The following is a 19,907-nucleotide window of genomic DNA, read 5'->3' as shown; positions in this document are numbered from 1 at the left end:
TCTTGGATAGGTCCTGAGAACCTCCTCAGATGTCCATTTAGAGTCCCTCTGACTTCTTTATTTTGTGGGTCAATTCATGTAACTAGTTAATAATTACTTGATCTTCATTGAATTGTTTTTATTTAATTTTTTTCCTTTTTTTTTTTTTTCCTATTAAGAGTAACCAATCTGGACATCTGTAGCCTTGCAGTGAATTTGTCAACCAAGCTAAGCTACGCCATTTTCAGCTGTAAAAACATGTTGTCAAGCATTGGAACAGGCTGCCCGGGGAAGTGGTTGAGTCACCATCCCTGGAGGTATTTAAAAGACCTGTAGATGTGGCACTTAGGGACATTGTTTAGTGATGGACTTGGCAATAATGGGCTAACAGTTGGACTTGATGATCCTTGAGGTCAGTTTGAATCTAAATGATTCTATGATTCTATTTTTCTTTTTTGCCTTTCCACATTCATTTACATGAGGTTTTCAGATTGAATCCAAGCAAGAGTGATCTACCACAAAGATATCCCCAAACTGGTTCTTCCTATAAGTGGTATTTGATGCCATTTGAAAAATTTTTTAAAGGAATATTCTGGACAAAATAACATAAATAGTAACAGGAGACAGAAATCAAGAAGATTTAAATTGAATTCCTGTAGACTCTAACTTACTTGAAAATTACTTTCACTGTGAAACTTAACTGTCTCATGATGATGAAAATTAAATGGGTGGTTAAATGATGCTGTCAGACGTTCACAAAATGCAACCTAATCTGGAAGGCTCCTGAAGTTCTTTGGCCTGCAAGTTCTGGGGCAGTATGCCCACACAGAGTAAAATCCCATGAAACTGCTTAAAGCCTGGTTTACAGCTAGACTCTGTCCAGATTGGGTAGCTATTCAAAACCAGTCCCACTTGTGCTTATATGACATGCTCAGCTTGTATCTAGCCTCACCTAAGGGTCAGGCAAGGAGGAAGTGACCATTCTCCTTCCTCCATCCATTGTGTCAGGCATCCACCTAAATTATGGGAATGACAACTCTGGAAAACTTGCAAAGGACTTGAAATCACATCCTTACCTTGCAGTAAGTCGTTTGATTGGTAGGCCTAAAGTGCTCAGAGATGAGGGGCTCTTGTTTTGGTTGTGCTCTTCAGATAGGACGAGTAAAAGCCCAGCAGGTCCCTACCATAATTGGCAGAGAAGAGTTATGATCCTGTGAGGTTCTCTGCAATTTATCATGCTGCTAGACAGCCACAGAATGGGAATTTTCAGCTTACAAATTCACCCATCTCATCTTGGACAGCCTGTATTTTTGCTCTAGGAACATGCTGTGTTCTAAACAAGAAGGTAAATGATGTTTGCCTTTTCTGTGCAAGGTTGCACCAAACCAGCTTTCAGTACAGCTGCTCTTCTTGACTGCATTCAATTCCAGTATGGGGAGTTTTACTACTAGACTGGACACATTTATGTTAAAAGAAAGTATGGTGATTTCTCAGCTTGTGTAGTGGTAATAAGGATAAGAAATCCTAACCCTGGCTAGCTGAGGTCAACAAACCTCTTTAAAATTATTTTGTTTAGATGCTGAGTGCTTGCCCCAGAAACAGCTTCTTACTACTCTAGAACACAGTGTTCTGTTTGATCATGTTCAATAAGTAGTCTGGAGATTCAGAGCTAGCAAATCAAGAGTCTGTATTTTTAAAAACAAACCTATTGAAAGAGCTGCCTCAGAAGGGTTTGGCTTATGAAATCAATGTATAAACATAGTAAGGATAATATGCTAGTTACAGGCAATTTTTAGCATATGATGGAAAGAATGGTCTTGGAAGAACAGGGAAGCAAAGTTTTAAGTAGATTTATCCAAAGTGTCCTACCTGATACTTGGGGAATCGTGGGAAGAACTGACTCTTTTTCTTAATACTGAGTTTTTCTTAGTACTGGGTTTACACAAAAACACACATGAAACCCAAACAGTTATAAAGGTGGTATTGGAAAACAAAAAGTTTTTGACCAGTGAATTAAAATTTTGAGTTAGTGACCAGGTATAATATCATGATTTTTGTTGGACTCCTGTTTTATCGGTAACAATCATCTAAAGCAGAATGCAGTTCTTTTAGTGCAGCCAAGTAACTAAAGAAGAAAGTCCATCAGAGACTACTTTTAGTATAGGTGGTGCAAGACTTACCTTGATTTTTTCTTTCCCAAGAGAACTTTTTATTTTTTACTGTACATTCACTGTATGGCTCTTTTTATATTATGGTTTTTAAATCCTATCAGATGAAGTGATTGCAAAAAACAATTTTATAGAACAGTCCTAAACTGCATTTGCATTTGTAGCAAATGAGGTATGCAGCATTGCAGTGAAAGTTATGCTAGAAATCACACGTATTTTCATTATTTTGTCTTTTTGTTTAATGTTCCTAATAATTTGTTTTGCCTCATGTACAAAATCTCATCACATAATATTTTTATGTGTCAGAAAAATTCTGTGTTACAGGTTTTCTACTAGAAAAGTGAGATTGTCATTTAGATGATGTTCTTGATTTTTTTCTGGTTTTCATTGTCCTACCCAGTTCCTGTTCTTGAATTCTAATTTCTTGTAAAGTTATTTAAGTCTTCATGAAATTACAGCACAAGTCAAACTTATGTGGGGCACAAGCCATTTTTGAACAAGAATATGAGTGTTGTGAATTCTTGCACTGCTTTAATATTACTTGCTTTATCCCTGCAGGTTTAACATACTTGCTACACAGAGAGAAAGTACACAGAAACTTATCTTGCAGTGCCAGCTAAAAGTACTTCCTTTGTTCTGTGTCTTGCTGTCTTTGTATTCAGATAAGCCTTATTAGTTCAGAGACATTTAGTTTACATAGATTAATAAAATTCAGGAAAAGAATTTTCCAGTGAATCTTGAAGGCAAGTCAGAGTATGAATCCAGCTTACTTAGATGCAGAGAATGTTCTGAAAAGAAATATTACCTTATGTTGATGGTAATCAGATATATATTGTCCTCCAGCTTATTACAGAGTGAATCTCAGCATTTTGTAGGTAGTGTTCTATAAAAAGAATATTATAAAACTTGATTATCTTGTTTTCACAATCAAAGCAATAAGAACACCCTAGTGTCTCAAAGTCGTCCAGAGAGATGTTGCTTTGTTGGTGGGATAAAAGGTTATTGGGTAGCTGTGGCAATACACAATAGACCAAGCCCATACTCCACTACAACATCTGCATATAAATATGTGGGGATTGAGTTACAGGAGGAATTTTAAAATCAAACAAAAATACAGAAAAAAAATGCCCCCTTCTTGGTGGTAAATAACAATAAAATATATCTTTTCAGTCTACCCAGAACTTTTCTTTGCAATGGTATTTGTTTTATTTTATAATTTGAGGCAGCTAATTTAATTAATTATAATTTGAATAAATTCTTATGCAGCAAAATAGGTAACTCTGTTTCCTATATAATGCCAACAAAAATGAGCTTTGTGGAACAAGCCAGAATTGGGTTTCATGGAACCTAAATAGTCTTAGATGTATTTATAGGATGAATGAGTGCAGAAAGCCACAGGTTGTTGTGGCTCCTATTCCAGGAGTTAGTGACCAGTTAGTGACTTTTTCTTCAGATCAATTCCTCTTCAGGGCTGCTTGCCCCCAAACATTCACTTGTAAGACCTCAACCTAAAATTTAGGTAGGAATTGCTTGGTGACTAAGCAGTATCGTGACAGATTGAAATTCAGATGCCTTTCAAATGCAAAGTGAAATACATCAGAAAGAAGAATTTGAACCATTCTTCCGCATTAGCAGGTCTGAAAAAGCAGGGGCCAATGTAAGCAGCAGAAAGGAAATTTTTGTTCAACATCCATCATTAATCAAAAACCCATATGAAGAATGTGCATAAAGAATGTGAAGGAAAATAAGATGTTCAACAGACAGAAGGCTGTCTCTCACAGAGCCAGCAGGAAAGCAAGGTACTCAGTACTCTGTAGTGTTTGCTCAACACTACAATAAAGATAGCATACGGTTACTGGAACTCTTCCAGGTTTTAAGACTGAGAAATGAGACCAACTAAGCTTAAAAGTTGTGTGGAATGCTGATTTCTTGTTTAGTTTAGTTTTAAATTTTCCCTGCTATGAATATCATTCACTCAGAACATGAGGAAATTAATGTTTCCTCTTTTCTGTGCCCCGCAGAACCTGAAGCGAGTGGCCGAGACGTGGATGGATGAGTTTGCAGAGTACATTTACCAGCGACGGCCCGAGTACAGACATCTCTCCACTGGTGACATCTCCGCCCAGAAGGAGCTGCGCAAGCACCTCAAGTGTAAAGACTTCAAGTGGTTCATGGCTGCAGTGGCTTGGGATGTCCCCAAATATTACCCTCCTGTGGAGCCTCCACCTGCTGCCTGGGGGGAGGTGAGGAATAGATTGAATTTAAATGAATCTAACATTTTAGATTGAGGGAAATTAAAATTATTAAATGAAAGTAAACCTGATGTTAAGTAGTGTTATTAAGGAAGTTCAGAGAGGTTGAAACAGTCCCTGAACTATCTGTTAAAATGAGAAACTGTCATGTCTTAGAACTATCATTGTTGCTTTTGTAACTCATTTCAACTTTGTGTGTAGAGGGCATATGATGTATGCACAATGATGACAAGAATGAGTAAAAAAGTATGTAGCACTCATTACTGCACGTTGCAGAAGATTTGAGATTCAGACAATCACCTTAGTAGAAAGGAGGTCTGAAGTCACTGCTTGGGGTTTTTTGCATATCTACTGGTGTAACTCCTGCTGTCCTTACAAGGACAGTTGTGTGCAGATGGACTTAGGTTTGCTCACACGTGAAAAGCAAAACTTGGATACTTTCCTTTTAAAACGACTGATCTTGCTCAGCTTTTCTATGAATTCTGTAGGTACTGTCATCACTGAGTCCCAGTAGCAGACAAATACAATTTCTCCATTGATGGACGAGAGGAGGGAGAGACCACAAAAGCATCACTGCAGAGCAAGGGCTGAGCAAACAGCCAGCTGTGATCAAAGAGGCTCTGCATTCACACCTTTGTAAAGAGCAGAGCTGTAGTAAACCTTGCTTTGACAGTTTGTTTTGTGCAGAAGAAATGAAAACACAAGGAGAGCCGTGAGGGGAAATTACTTCCTTGGTTGCACTGAAAAATTGCTGTGGCTTTTGGCCCCAAAACTACAGCAGCTTCACACCATGGATAGGTCATGTGCAGAAAGCTCTTTTCTCTCAGTTTATTAAGATATATAAAGAAGGTTTCACTCTTCCAGTGTATTGTGCTACTTTTTAAAAACTATAGGAATATCTGTACTGTGAGTTCCAGCCTTTTCTGATTTTTTGTGTATATTCTTGGGGCTGTCAGAAAATTAACTTTCATATTTGAAACCAGAGGCTGAAGTTGAAACTTTGACCAAAACATTTGGTAAGATCAGGCACAAGTCTGCATATTCCTAGTGGTCAAGACTGGACCATAGACTTCTAAATATAGGAACCTCTACTATTCTCCAGAATTTATATTTAGAAAGGCAAATTACCTCATAGTGAGATTTCTAAAATATATTTCTCTGGTACTAGCAATCCTTAATTCTTCTTTATAAGCGACCAGTTACAGATGTTCAAAAAAACTCCATTTATATGTGTCATACTGTTTGCTACTTCTTGGCACTAATGAATTCCTTTGTTGTTAAAGTTTCTTCTTTTTGATGCTGCTGCCCACTCTGTGAGATGAATGTGTAGTGAGAGGTAAGGAATTTATCAGTAGAAGTCAGGCTGGATCAGATTGCTGTGACTCCTACTGTGATCTTCCTTCACCATCTTTCACGTTTATACATGGGTGTCCTTGGAGAACTGGGATCAGGAGATGTGTAATTTCTCTGGCCAGCTGGACAATCCTTAACTCAATCAAGAGGGTCTAGAGGAGGAGCTTGTGATTCAGATATTCACTCTTTTCACAGCAATATTAATAGAATCTCTGCATAAACCCAAGTATTTTAACAGTAAATCAAAATCATACCAATGGTGTGAAATCTGTGCCTTAAAAGCATTTGCTAAGTTCTTAGGAAGGACATGAAGACCACGGATTTTCTTTTTTGTTTAAAACATATTTTCTTTCAAATAACAGGAAGAGAACTTTCAGCCCTCCTTCTCTGGTTTTTCCTGAGATTATCACATTCCTGTGAATTTTTAATTAATTTGTTGGCACTTGCAAGGACCTTGAAAAACCTTGAAGGTCAATGGCTGTGAGAAGCTGAAAGAGGGAAGCAGACTGTAATGTTACTGCATTGCATACTGAATCACTCAGTTCTTGAAACCTTGCTGATTATACACACCAAAAGTCTGTGCCAACACTGACTGTCATTTAGTACCCTCTCTGCTTCCATTTGGAAATGCTTTATATCTGCTTGCCTATGCCAGTCTGAGAAGGAGGAAACACTGAAGTACACAGACAAATTTGGCTCTAGTATTTTGATATCTAGCTAGTAAAAGCATGTGCTGTGAAAGCAGACGTCTCATAAACAGCCTCTGCTCAGCTCCTCTCTTTTTGCAAACACATTTATTTAAAATCTGACTCTTACATTTCTTCAAAAAATCTGTTTGTGATAGAAAATAGGGACATTTTGAAAACAAAGAGCAGGTTTTTTTCTACATTTGTCATGGCCCTATCTCTTATGTGTGTTTGTGCCTTTGTCCTTGTAGCTGACAGGGTCTACATACCCTTGATAATCTGTTCTGCCTTGTAACATCTGAAATATGTGCAGTAGAGCAATGTAACAGCAAATCCAGACAGATTAATGTTAGTGAGACTGGCAGTTCTGTGTTTGAGTGGTGTAACTGTACTCTTTTCCACTGTGGAAAAGAGGAAAGTTTTCAATTAGGTTTTGTTCCTACTCTTTTGCAGATACTAGAAAGTCTGGTATGAGTTGAAAACAGTAATACACATCCCATGCTTTTTCTAAGATGGAAATATTTATTTGTAGTATGAATTTGAAGTCCTGCTACCTAAAACAATAGGTGTGAATTTGCCACAAGGTGTTTTCTTAGGAAGTGCTCATGAATTTACAAGCTGTGATCCAACATGAATGAATATATTGTGCAGATATCACAGCTTCCAGTATCTTTGAAAACACATTTTGCATTAAATCAATCATATAATATCAGACATTGTAATTTATTTTGGATTTCATGGGTTCTATAGTCAAGATGGTGTAAAAAAAAGTTGTTTTACTCAGTCAAAAGGGAATTATTTAATCTTGGTTTCACTTGCTGTTACATGAACTTCAATAATTTAATGAGGAAGTGTCTCAGTCAATGCAGCAGTGCTAAGCTGCAGAACCTGAGAGTACTCCTTTCTCTGCCCCCAACTCATGGATTTTTACAGCACTGACATGAAAATGTCACACATAAAGTCAAATGGCACATTTGAAAAAAGAAGAAAGCCTAAGAGCTCACTAACTTCTCTTTCAGTTATTTTCCTTCTTTCAAAATGTGTCATCCTTATACCCTTAATGAGTCAGTCTGAGCCCAGCAAGTGTCACACATCTGTTGAACAAAAGCAATATAACCCCACCCTGCACAGACCGAGTGCTGCACAGCTGGACTGTTCAAATTCTTTTATCAGGATCAATGCCACGCTGAGTAAGAGTCTCGTGTTTCTTCAGTGAGGTTTTTGGCAGTGCTTGACTTCTTTACCTTTGACTTTTTCTTTTTCATGGCTCACACAAAGGATAAATAGTTCTAAAATTACTGTGTATTGGTTGACAGAAGAAGTGGCTCATTTTTATATATTTGATCCATAGACATTGGTGGCCCTAGGGTTATCTGAGTATGTAAGCAGTGCACTAAAACTGGCTCTAAGTGCTGCTCAAACAAAAGAAAAGTAACATAAATGAATACTGCTAATGTCTTCTAAGGGTTAAATCCATTTTCATATTTAAGGCATTAAATCAGATGTGGGGGAGAGGATTACATAAACTGATAGCAGAAGGTGCTTCTGTTGTTGCTGTACCCATAAGCATTGTCTAACACCATCTCCACAGTCATTGTTCACAGATGACGATATTGAACATACAATTGTCTTTAGATTGCTACACTTTCCCTCTTTCTGCTTTTGGCACAGAGAATTTCATGTCATGGTGAGCATGCAGGGCAGCTCTTGGAACCTCTGGGAGTTTGGCTCTCCCACTCTGGCTCACCACTCCCAGGTTCCATGGAGGGTGAAGTGGGTGACACCTGGGTGACAGCCTGGCTCCAGGGCAGGGGGGGCAAGGCTGCAGGAGCCAGGACATCAGCTACTACCTCAACAGCAAGTCTTGCAGGAACTCATTTGCCTGGGAAATGTTGTAGAGTTTTAGAATTACCAAAGAATATTGGTCAGTATAACTGGTCTCTAGGAGGCTGTATTCTCTATGCTTCTACACCTCATCTGCTCTCTGCAAGGACTACAGTGCCCATAGGGAGTTAGGGTGGCATTTCAACAGCTAACTATGTATGATGACTTAGACATAGTGTCCTGTGCTTTTATAAGAATTTGTTTAATTCTGAAATAGCCTTAATATCACCACTTACCATCCTTGTCAGTGCATACATCGAAGTCCTTGGAAACATGGTTTTCCTGTATGCTTATCTGTGTGTACAAATGATGGCATTTAAGGCTGAGCAAAAAAGTTTTGTATGTAGCAACTCAATGCCTTACCTTCATAGCTGATAAAATCTGCCTCCTGTTCATCTCTGGTCTTACAATTTCACAAATAGAAATGTTGGGAACATGTTAGGATCACTAGCTATTTGTTTTCTAGTTGTATCTCATAACCTTAAAAATTCTAAATCCATTGTGCTGTGTGACTGGAGACAAAGCAGTTAAAAAGCATATTGGTGTATAAATGAGAAGAAAAAAACCCTGTGCTTCTGCTTTCCTTCCTTTGTCCATGAAAGCATCTTAGGGGATTTGCAGGCTGTGTGGTGCTGATGCTTGGCAGAATGTTCCCCGTGGCTCTGGCTCTGGCATGATGGCTCAGTTCAGTTTCTAGCAACTGCCAAGGCCACACAGAAATGCCAGAGAACAAAAGCACAGACTTGACTGAAATGCCTTATTACAAAAAGAAAACAAAAAACAAACCATGACCCCTCTGCAGCTGAAAGGATGAAACAAAAAAAGGACGAGCTAACATGTAAGCTGCAAAAAACAGAGGAAAAACTAACTCAAGCAGACCTTCCAGGAGCAGAGGGAAGAGGAGAGGAAATAAAGAATGTGAGAGAGATTCCAGCAGTGAAGGAACTAAATGTAGCTTCAGCTCAAGCCTTTTCCAGAAATGGACTGAACACATTTACTACACAGTCCAAATGAGAGAGACTGGGATGGAGCGATGCCATCGAGACAAAATTATGAAAGCCTTTTAATGCACTAAGCATTAATTGGATGTGGAGTGTATTCACTGTCATTTTACAATTCTGAGTCACATAAATATACCCAATTATTAATGGCAATTGTTAGCAGTTCCATTTTAATTAACTTGCATGCTGTAAGAACTGAACTGATGGATCATTTAATTTTCTATTAGACCAGAAATCTTTATCTATACAATGGAAATTTAAGTGCATTGAGACATGATTGAACATTCTCCAAAAAAAATTATACTCTGAGAAATTATTTCACATGAAACTTTAAAAATAGGACATTAAATTCTATTCCCCTCATTATTCTTTCCTGCCTCTTTTGCTGGATAATATTAAAATGAAGGTTGTTGAGAGCTAATCACCTTTCATTTTTTTTACTATGGGTCTGCCCAGTGCTGGATTTCTGTATCTGGTTGCATGTATGAACAGCTAGTGTTTTACCTCATCTTTAGCAATTTTTATTGTATTGAAAAAACAAAAAATATCCTAGGACTGGGCTGGTCCAAATTTTTTTTTAAATGTTTCTCTGAGCCGTGGTGAAGGATGAAAGGTTCCTGGAGTCAGTTGTTCAAACTGATGCTCCCCCATCTTTTGCCCAATCTGCAATTTTCTAAGCTAAACAAATGCACCTCCTGAAACCTTTCCTGAGAGTTTTTACATTTTACAGTTTTTACATTTTCTCACTACCTGTGGTGTTTCCATCTGTGTAAATCTTTCTTGAGCATGGTTAATAGACTGGATCCCACTCCTGCAGAATCAGAAAAAGAGCGGAGTAGCTCTGGCACGTGTCTTGCATGCACAAGGATTTCTCTTCCTCGCAATGTTTTGTGGAATGCTGTGAAGTTTTGCATCCTTGGGATGTGTGTGAGGTATGCAGTGGCAATGTGTATGTTTGTTAGGCATATTATGGCAACAGCAGGGACTTCTAAAGTATTTTTCATGAAAAAGTACAAGTGACTATTCTCCATTCTAGAAAGCATCTAGCTTTCTTTTAAAAAAGGATCAAAGTAGCACCCAGAATGTCAAAATATGCACCTGCTTTCTATATATTATATGTTTAGAATTTGTGCGTGTTTCCATGCACTTTGGTTACTCAGTTTCTGTTTATCTCATTTAGAGGGTAAGAAATTCTTTTCATTATGGGGGTGTTTAAAGGATTTTTAACTAGCCCAGCTAAGGAACTCTAGGAGAAATGTGCATGAATTTGCAACACAAAGTTAGGATTTTGCTCTTTTTGGTGGCAGTGGGCAAATCTACTTTTCAACCCAATGTTTCAGAGAAAATTTACATGTCAGCAGTAGTATATAACTGGTATGATTGATAGTCACAAATTAATTATTACTCAGTTGCTTCAGCCTCAAGAACAAGATTTTCCTTTTAAGAACAAGTTGCACTGCAATGTTTGCAGCAGGCGTGCAGGAGGAACCTCCATGGGTAAGCATAGGTTTCAGTACAGATTTGTTAAGTACTTTTTAAAAGCCTGGGTTTCAGTGCAGACTTGTTAAGTACTTTTTAATTTTATGCACTTCAGGGAGTAATGTGTGACCTTATCTACAATGGTGTTATTGTATCAAAGTAAGAGCATGGATTGGAGCAGGCCAGGCCTGAATTTCTAATGCGTGCTGACTGCTCCCATGCCTGGGAGAGACTCATACAGAAATCAGTTCCTTCTAATACTGTTGATCTCTCTTGCTCTCATAGGATGGAAGAAGCAGTTAGACAAGCTTTGAACTTCTTTTTCTCTTTAGTTTTTTTGCATGAAGGTATTTTTCTTAAGACCTACCTTTCATTTGTTAAGCAGAATATTTCAAACTCTGCTTCTTCTGAAGCTGCCCCTATAAAGAGTAGTTCATTCCAGGACACAGCTCTCTACCCTGTAAAAAGTAATTCTTACCAGTTTTACTAACTGATAGTCAATCTCAAGTTCTTCAGAGCTAAACCCCTGACCCCCTGATGCTGAAAGCTCTGTTCTGCAGCCCAGTTTAATGTGAAATGTTGCTGCTTGGACTTGCAGATTCGAAACGTGGCAGCCAACCTGTGTGTGGACAGCAAACACGGAGCCACAGGGACTGAGCTGAGGCTGGACATCTGCGTGAAGGACGGCTCAGAGCGAACATGGTCACATGAGCAGGTATTTGTTTTAATGGTGGAAAGAGGAAATCAAGGCAACATTGTTGCTTCTCTTTCCCAGTTTTTAAACATTTCCTGAGGGCTTCTCTTTTTCTGAAGGTAAAACAGAGTGTAGAAATAATTTTTGAATTATTCCTGATCTTCATGGCTTTTACAAAGTACTCCTTAACATAACTTCAGAAATCCAACAGCCACCTGGGCCATCTTCATTTCCAAAAGGAATTGCCATGCCCAGAGAGCTTTTTGAGGCCCCATTGTCTACCACCCTGTCATGAAAACATGTTGATTTTGGTTGAGCTACCTGAAACTATTTTAACTATTTTACCAGGCCTTTTACAGCTCCAGTCATTGTCTGTTTTTATGCTTTTATCTCAATAAGCAGTTCTATTTTAAACAAATATGAGGCATAAGTGAGATAAATGGGTAAAAGCAAGCAAAAAAAAAAAGCATTTCAAAAGACAAGGAATTATAAAGACTCAAAAAAAGCTTTTATTTAGGTTGGTTAGGTAGAAAACTATTAGTTCTCAGGAGTATGGAGGAAAAGAGCTCTAATTTTTACTCATTGTAAGTGCCATAGGAAAGGGATCATGACTTACAGGCCGTGGGTCTTGCCAATCAGCAAGGAGAATCCAGATGAAAAGTGTGACCTAACCACTTATTAGCAAATTTAGTGAGCAAGTCTTTCACAGGAAAAGGTCCAAGATTAGTAAAAGATTTGTAGTGCTGAGGAGAAAAATTGACTTGGCAGTCACACGACACTGTAAAAACGTAAAAGCTCAGGAGAGAGAAGTTCTGAGGGGTATTTGAAGTGCTGAGGTCAAAAAAGCATGATCTGAGGATACTGAGAAATGCAGAAGGAGAGCTGCAAGTGCATTAAACCAAGAAGCTGAAGGATTATCTCAATTTAGTTAAGTGACAACATGGCCCAAAAAAAGAAGTTGTTGAAAGATGACTTCTTCAGATGGCTACCAAAGATACTGCTTGGGGGGGGATAGGGTGCCAAAACTAGATAAATATAATTGTTTTGTTTCGGAAAGACATACAGTAGTACAGGGAGTTAATTGAAGGAAGTTGTATGGTCCAGACTAAATGCATCACAGTGTTCTCTGGATTTAAAGTCTGCACAGCTCCAAGCCCTCCTCAAGAAGGGAGAGGGAATGCTGAGGCTGCCAGATATGAGAAAGGAAAAAAAAAAGTTGGATGAAAAGGGGAGAAAATTAAAAAAAAATGTAAGCAGAGAAAAGGGAGATTTTAAATATCCTTTGAAAGAGTACAGGCTGGAACAAAGGGGAAACGACACGAAGGGAGGAAGATGTTAGGGAGGAATCCATGTTTCAGCGTACTCCAGGCTCCTGCAACCTTTGCGATCAGACTGGATCTAAAGGTCTTGCTTCTGTCCCAAGGACACAAAGTGACTTCCTTAGAATCTGCAGGTGAAGCTAGTACAAAGGGAGTTCAAGCAGCCAGCTCCTTAGATCCCAGAACCAGGGCTGGGAAGCCTCAAGCACTTCGGTGCTCGACGTGTGCCCCAGGGACAGCACAGATCGTCTCCGCCGGGCTGGCGGGGAACCGCGCGTACTCTGGCACTGCCGCCGAGCTCGGAAAACTTCCCGGCAGCGGCTCATCCCTGCGGCGGTGCGGCGGGCGGGCGGCAGGGGGCAGCGCGGCCCAGCGGAACGGGCCCGCCGCGGCACCGGCCGCCCGCCCCACGGCCCCTCAGGGCCACGGCCCCCCTCAGGGCCCGCACCCCTCAGGGCCGGCCGCCCTCAGGGCCAGCACCCCTCAGTGCCGGCCGCCCTCAGGGCCAGCACCCCTCAGTGCCGGCCGCCCTCAGGTCCAGCACCCCTCAGGGCCCGCACCCCTCAGGGCCGGCCGCCCTCAGGTCCAGCACCCCTCAGGGCCAGCCGTCCTCAGGGCCACGGCCCCCCTCAGGGCCAGCACCCCTCAGGGCCAGGCCCCCTCAGGGCCACGGCCCCCCTCAGGGCCAGCACCCCTCAGGGCCAGCACCTCTCAGGGCCAGCACCCCTCAGGGCCTGCACCCCTCAGGGCCAGTACCCCTCAGGGCCGGCCCTGCGCTGCTGTCACACTCGTCTGTGGGGCATCAAGCCCCGGGCCAGCCTCACAGCGCTCCTCTTCCTTCTTTAGATCTCGCAGAATTTGTAGCCTCGATGAGTTCTGCATACACCAGTAGAAACTGGCAGTATTAATGAAAGTATCAAGTATTTTATGATCATATCTCGAATAGCATGGATTGACGCTGAGGTGGACTTGTAACTTCTGGTATAAATTTACAGAGTTCAGTGGCAAGCTATAGTAGCTTAATGTGACCAGTGCAACAGGCATTGGTGCCAGACAGAGATGATCCTTTGTGGCACTTGATTCATGTCATGTTACCAGGGCAGGAATCAAAACCTGACAGTCTCAAACACCATGGCACAGCCCTTTAGCAGGTCCCAGGAGAGAAAGATGACCTTGCACCTTAGGCCTGTGCAAGCCCCTGGGCAAGCAGCAGTCAAAAGGTTTGTGGGGTGCTTGCAGGCTTTCTGGCAAACAGGAGATTGGTGAGAAGTGAGGATGTGTCGCTGTGATTTTGGCAAACTACCCCAAAATTGAGAACCAGAGGGGAAGTAAAAGGATGGGAGGATATGCCATGGCACTGCATTCACCCATCTCTGTCTTCCCAAAGCTAGCTTTTGGCTTCAGGGGAAACTGAGACTCTGCTGGACTGATAACCAGCAGCAAAGGAAAATGACAAGTATCACTGTCTCTCATCAATTTCCCCAGCCTTGCCAAAGAATGGGTGGATGGGCACCATCTCTAACATGGCTCAGCAATGCCCAGCTCTTTCTTCTCTACTTGGAGGTATAGTTCAAGCCAGGGCCCAGCTCTGAAACGTGGCATTTCATCTTTGGATGGGGGGTACACGTTGTCCTCTCAAGTGTAATGGCACAGTCAGAGCACAGCGCCAGCTGACGGACCCCAGCCAGACAGCGAGTAATTGAGTGACGTTGCCAGGCTGGAAAGCATTAATGGCATCAAAAGGGCCTTTGTCCTAGTGACAGTCCCAGGCCAATGGCTCTATCAGGCAATCATTCTTCAGGCCCTGTGCCAATTGTAAATGAAGCTGAAAAGCTGTATTTCCCAGTTACTGCATGACAGGTCTCGGCTACATGAAAAGGCAAAGCATGAGGGCTGAGGGGTTGCTTGATTGCAAACACAGATGATGGAGCTGTGTTTCACAGACTCCGGTATGAGAGAAAGCAAAAGAGGAGAATGAGCATCCACTGAGCCAGGACAGAGGATTTCTGGGTCCAGCAGGAAACAGTGAACAGCAGTCCCATGTGTTGCAGGTGAAGAATCAGGCTGCTGTTATGACGTGTCTGGGAATTTTGTGCAGCTTGTTTCAAATCAACAAGCAGTCAGAAATGAATGAAGTACAAAAAAGGTACAAAAAGGCTCTGCCATTTCCTGTAAAATCTGACACAGTTTGTCCCTAACAAAGGAGCAATGAAATCCAAAGTGACAAGTGCTGGCAAGGCAGAACATAATATACTCAGGGCTCCAGCTAATAACATGTAGCATTGTTGGACATTATGCAGCGGGGAGATAATATTTATATTGGCCAGATTCAGTTTTAACTAGAGGGAAATTGCTGTTTAAAAGAGGAAAGCTTAGAATTATGAGATTGGCAAGATTGTACACCTTCATGTTGTGTCTGTAATTGCAAGATCTTAATACCACTTGGGTGTATAGAGAAGTATAATCTTTTTTCTGATTTTTTTTCTCTTTTCTCTCTTAGTCCTAAAACTGAGTTCCTGTGCCTAAAAGGTTGGGTTTATAATATCACTAGAGAGAAAACATACTTGTTGATTTAAAAATAAAACATTTTTTTAAAATGGGAGGATAAAGAAGGAGGAAAAAGAATCTAAGCTAGTCTAAGCATTGATATCTAGTATTCCACAGATCTTCATTTTCAGTGGAAGGGAATAAAAGCCCTCTGCTGTTACCATGTCTTGACTTGCAAAAAGGAGACAGCCCTGGCAGTCTTCAGAAACCACAGAAGAGTGGAAAAGAGCAAAGTAATAGTTTGGGTCAGTATGATTTGATTTAAAGGCTGGCTTGAGCTCTTTCAGGTGTACCAATGGGGTACTAGTCCTCAGGCCAAGGTCCAGAGAGCAGCAAGAATTGGTCCCTCAGCTCACAGCTCATGCACAGAATGAGAAATTTGGTGAGCCACCCACTGGGAAAGATGAGGCTGGTCCTGAAATAGAATCTCTCTCTGCAGTAGTACTAATGAGAGTGAGAATATCACAGAAGCACTGTTCCACACCATTCCTCTAGGTATTTGTTATTCATCACTTTGAACTCTAGGTTTATTATGTGTCTGTAGAAAGGTAAAGGATAAGATAGAGAAAATGGCTTTTGTTGGCTTTTCGTTAAAGGAAAATTGTCTTAGGCTTCTCTTTTCCTGAAGAAGCAGCAGCGTCGTTTTTTCTCTGTACCAAATCTTACTTCTATCTTTGCTTGTGAAGTGATGTTATTGTAGGGAGTCCATGATGATGCTTCAAAGAAACATGAAGAAAAGTGGGATAAGATTGAACCTTTCGAAAAGCAGAAATTGCTTTGAAAACAAGGGTAAAGCTGTCCACTGCATTTTACTGCAGATAAATGTAAAAGGCACTCTGGGAGATGGAAGAAAGAAGCAGGACACACAGACAGATTAAGAAAACACTCTCTAGAACACCTATAATGCAGATATAAATAGGGAGTAACAGCAGCTAACAGAGCAAACAAGGGCTTACAGTAGGACAGAAAAAAAAAGTTAAATATCCTGATATATGCTTGTATTTAGGGCCTATAAGCCAAGAGAGACAGTAAGATCTTTCAAATATGATATTCAGAGGATGGTGCAGCATTGAAGAGGCAATATTTTTAAGAGGTGTTTCTTTTAGGAAGACTATGGAAAGAAGATGATTATAGCAATGAAAAGGTTAAAACCTGGGAACCACTACAGAATTGTTCAGGATCAGACCCACATGATATTTATTAAGCTTCAGCTTAGTATTTATTAAGCTTCAGTAGATTCACTGGTCCTATCAGTGAATCTCCACTCTGGAGGAGCAGGGTGCCAGATAAGGACCAAAAGGAAGCTGAGATGAGCTGTTGGAGACAGTCTGAATTCAGTCTGGGGAGCTGCTTCTCTGGATAATGAGCCTGCGTGCAGCTGCACGTGAACCATCTCAGCTGAACAGTTTCTACTAGCAAAGTTTGCTCATTTAAAGAGAGCTTCACTTTCTCAGTGTTAGTTTCTTTTTTTTCTTTTTTTTTTCCTATGGCAAATCAAAAGTCATGCAGAAAGCTGAAGAATAGTACTCACTCAAAAAATGAAAAAAAAGAAAGAAAATAAAATAACTTCACAGTTCTTGACAGAGCTTCTAGGTAGTAATTTACAGCCTGCAACCTCTTTTCTGCAAGGATAGGTCCATGGAAAGGAAAATGCACTCCACATCTTTAAATTTGATGCTGTCAGAACTGTCACCTTTATCTGATGATTGAAAGACTGCAGTGTCACAGCATCACTTCAGACAGCTGGTGTCTAATTGAGAAGGATTCCTCTATTAACTGTGACCCTCCATGACTCCTCTCAGGCAGTGAGAAAAAGGGCTTTGACAAGCTGCCTGTAGCTCGCATGTTTCAAAGTAGAAAGATGAAGATCATTTAACATGTGTTGTTTGGGGGAAAAAGACAGTTGAGAGAGGCTGTGGTAACAGTGTCCCTTATAAACAGAAGGAAGCTGCTCATTAAACACAGGAGAGAGGCTGTGATGGGAAAATCTCTCTGGGCAGCTTGTTCAGACCCAAATGAGGGCGAAAGGAACATCACTGGCGGCACTTTCTGAGTCCTAGGGAGCTGGAATCCTGCTGCATACAGGTGCTGCTTTAACTGGGGTAACTGAAGGCTTTAATGCAGCATATCTCCTCTCCTCTCTGCAGTACTGTGTCACTAGAGATTTCTTCCTTCCCTGACATTGGGATTGTGCCTTCCTGGGATGTGTTCTATATGGCCACTGATGCACTTTAATTAAGGCAGCTGGCATCACTGAATCGTATACAGGCAGGACCTGTTTAACCAGCACCTGAGGTGTGCAAGAAGGGCATCCTGCATTAAGCTTGTGTGTGTTATTTCAAACGTTTTTCACTAATAATATATGATTGTATTGCCTGATTGTTTTCCCAGCTCTTCACCTTTGGTTGGAGAGAAGACATCCGCCCTGGGGAGCCACTTCACACCAGGAAGTTCTGCTTCGACGCCATCTCGCACAGTAGCCCTGTCACACTGTATGACTGTCACGGGATGAAGGGAAACCAGCACTGGAGCTATAGGAAGGTCAGAGTCACTGTGGGCTTCTCGGAGGTTCAGACTGTCTTGAGCCTGTATTCTGTTTAGCACAGGCTTGTGCCTTCCTGTCAAAGCAGTTCTGTTTTAAAATCCACCACATTCTATTCCAATTTAATTTTGTGGTAATCTCTGTAAACATATTCATGTTCCTTTTGAGCATTCAGATATTTAGGTCAAATTTAAATGAAAATGGATCTGATCCAGCTCAGAGGGTGTCTGTATTGGATCTGTTCCCTGAAAGGTGTTTTACCATTCTGGCGCTTCAAGATGCTTGTGTCATTTTAACAGAGGCACTGTTGGAAATATTTTCATCCAATGTGACAGCAGCAAGACATGCTACTCATGAGTTAAATGTACTTTACTACATTTTAAAGATTATAAGTGGCAGGAAAATCTCCCTCAAAAAACCAAAACAAACCAACAAACAAAAAAATCCCCAAAAAAAACAAAAACTCACCCAGCATTAAAAGCACTGCTGTAAGCCCAAAGGAGGCAGGAGTTTATAAACTAAAGATAAGCAGCTTAGAAACTATTTTGATCTGCTGAATTTCAGCCCATTTTTATAAATCACTGAAAACAGGAGGTCAAGCTAGAAACTGTCAGAGTTTCAGTTGTGGTAAAAAGTCCTGGTAATGCTACTGATTTGTTGTTGTTGCTGTTGTTAGGGTTTTTTAATAGTTTATCAGCAAGTTGTCTTGATTAAAGATTTCATTAATAAACTATTTCATTCAGAATAAGGATTTCTCTGAAGCACTGAGGATTTCTCTCGCACGTGCTCCAGTTTTCTTTGACCATTGTGCCTTGCCCTTCACCTTGTTTAAGCTGGGGCCAAAGAAGCAGGAATTGGTCTTTGCCAGATAAACCTCAATACTGTTTTCTAGTTTAAATATATATATAGTACAAAACTAATTCAGAACCATTAAAAACAGGTTTCTCCTGACGCTTTTTTTCTGAGCGCCTACTTATTACTTGTGCCTTTTTACCTTATTTATGTTGCAAATCGAGATCTATCATAAGATTTTCCAGAAATGTAATCCCTTTGAAGCTGAGGTATTACTTGTAAGAAAGTTAGAATGTATGGGGCAGATATTTAGAGGATATAAACTGTGGTGGTTGTATTGCTGCCTATCTGACTTTATAATGCCATAATAATCCCTTCTTGCTTCAAAACCCTTACAATTTATCTTTTTGCCTACCCAAGCTGCAAATCAAAAAGCTTTCATATTCTTAGCACTTCATTTTTGCTCAATATAGCCAGTTCATAAGACAAAATGCAAGTCTGTAAGGCTCATCACCTTTGATGAGGACAGAATATAGCAGGTACTGAAAAAAATGACATTTGGAAAAAATACACAGTGTAAGTTTTATTAAATTCTCTGCACAGCTTCATTTTTAATTTCCAGGAGGCTGACAGGGCTCATATAAAAATTCTCAGTGCAAGACAGGCATTCCCATCTCAGCAAGGAACACCACAAAGTTTTGTTGTGATGGAAGTACTGACACATTCTTAACCATAATCGCAACCTGACAGCAAGCTGGTCAATTTGCATAAACCTTCAAGTTAAGAAACTGCATTGGAATAATAGAACTATATATATGTGGTTTTCTTTAGGCTTAGTTTTAGTTTGCTGCACAGTAAGTATTTTTTAATGTTTCCTGTAATCTGTTTCCTCGGGTAAAGGGCAGATTTATATTAGAGATTTCTGGCAGTACAGCTACACCTCCAAAAACCTTACATGTGATATAATCCTTTTCCAGCTCTGAAAGCATCTTGGCAATAGAACTTCTAGTGTTTTCCCCCCTACAAAACAAAAACTGATCTGTGCTAGAGCCTTTTACCTAGGGAATGGTATGCTAGTGAATCTGCATCCTAAATAAATAAGAGTAACAATGTAGTTAAGAAAGAAATGTTTCCTTTTAAAAAACAGAGAGCTGGTCAGCCACTCTCTTCTGTTCTCTATGCCACTTATAGACACTGTAGCTTCCTGATGG

At 40.5% G+C, this 19,907-nt stretch overlaps 1 protein-coding gene across 1 annotated transcript in view; it reads left to right on the top strand.

Moving 5' to 3' along the window:
• The window catches only part of GALNTL6 (polypeptide N-acetylgalactosaminyltransferase like 6), a 430,140-nt gene that overhangs the window by 397,293 nt on the left and 12,940 nt on the right, over window positions 1-19,907 (top strand). Inside the window, exons 9-11 of the mRNA XM_063156201.1 lie at window positions 4,169-4,390; window positions 11,401-11,517; window positions 17,754-17,903. Of these exons, the coding sequence (XP_063012271.1) occupies window positions 4,169-4,390; window positions 11,401-11,517; window positions 17,754-17,903 (489 nt within the window). The remainder of the gene's footprint in view (window positions 1-4,168; window positions 4,391-11,400; window positions 11,518-17,753; window positions 17,904-19,907) is intronic.

This window comes from Melospiza melodia, chromosome 5 (genome assembly GCF_035770615.1).
Source record: "Melospiza melodia melodia isolate bMelMel2 chromosome 5, bMelMel2.pri, whole genome shotgun sequence".
Taxonomy (NCBI): domain Eukaryota; kingdom Metazoa; phylum Chordata; class Aves; order Passeriformes; family Passerellidae; genus Melospiza; species Melospiza melodia.
The sequence above is the reverse complement of the archived record's forward strand: the minus strand, read 5'-3'. Positions and strand labels throughout refer to the sequence as shown.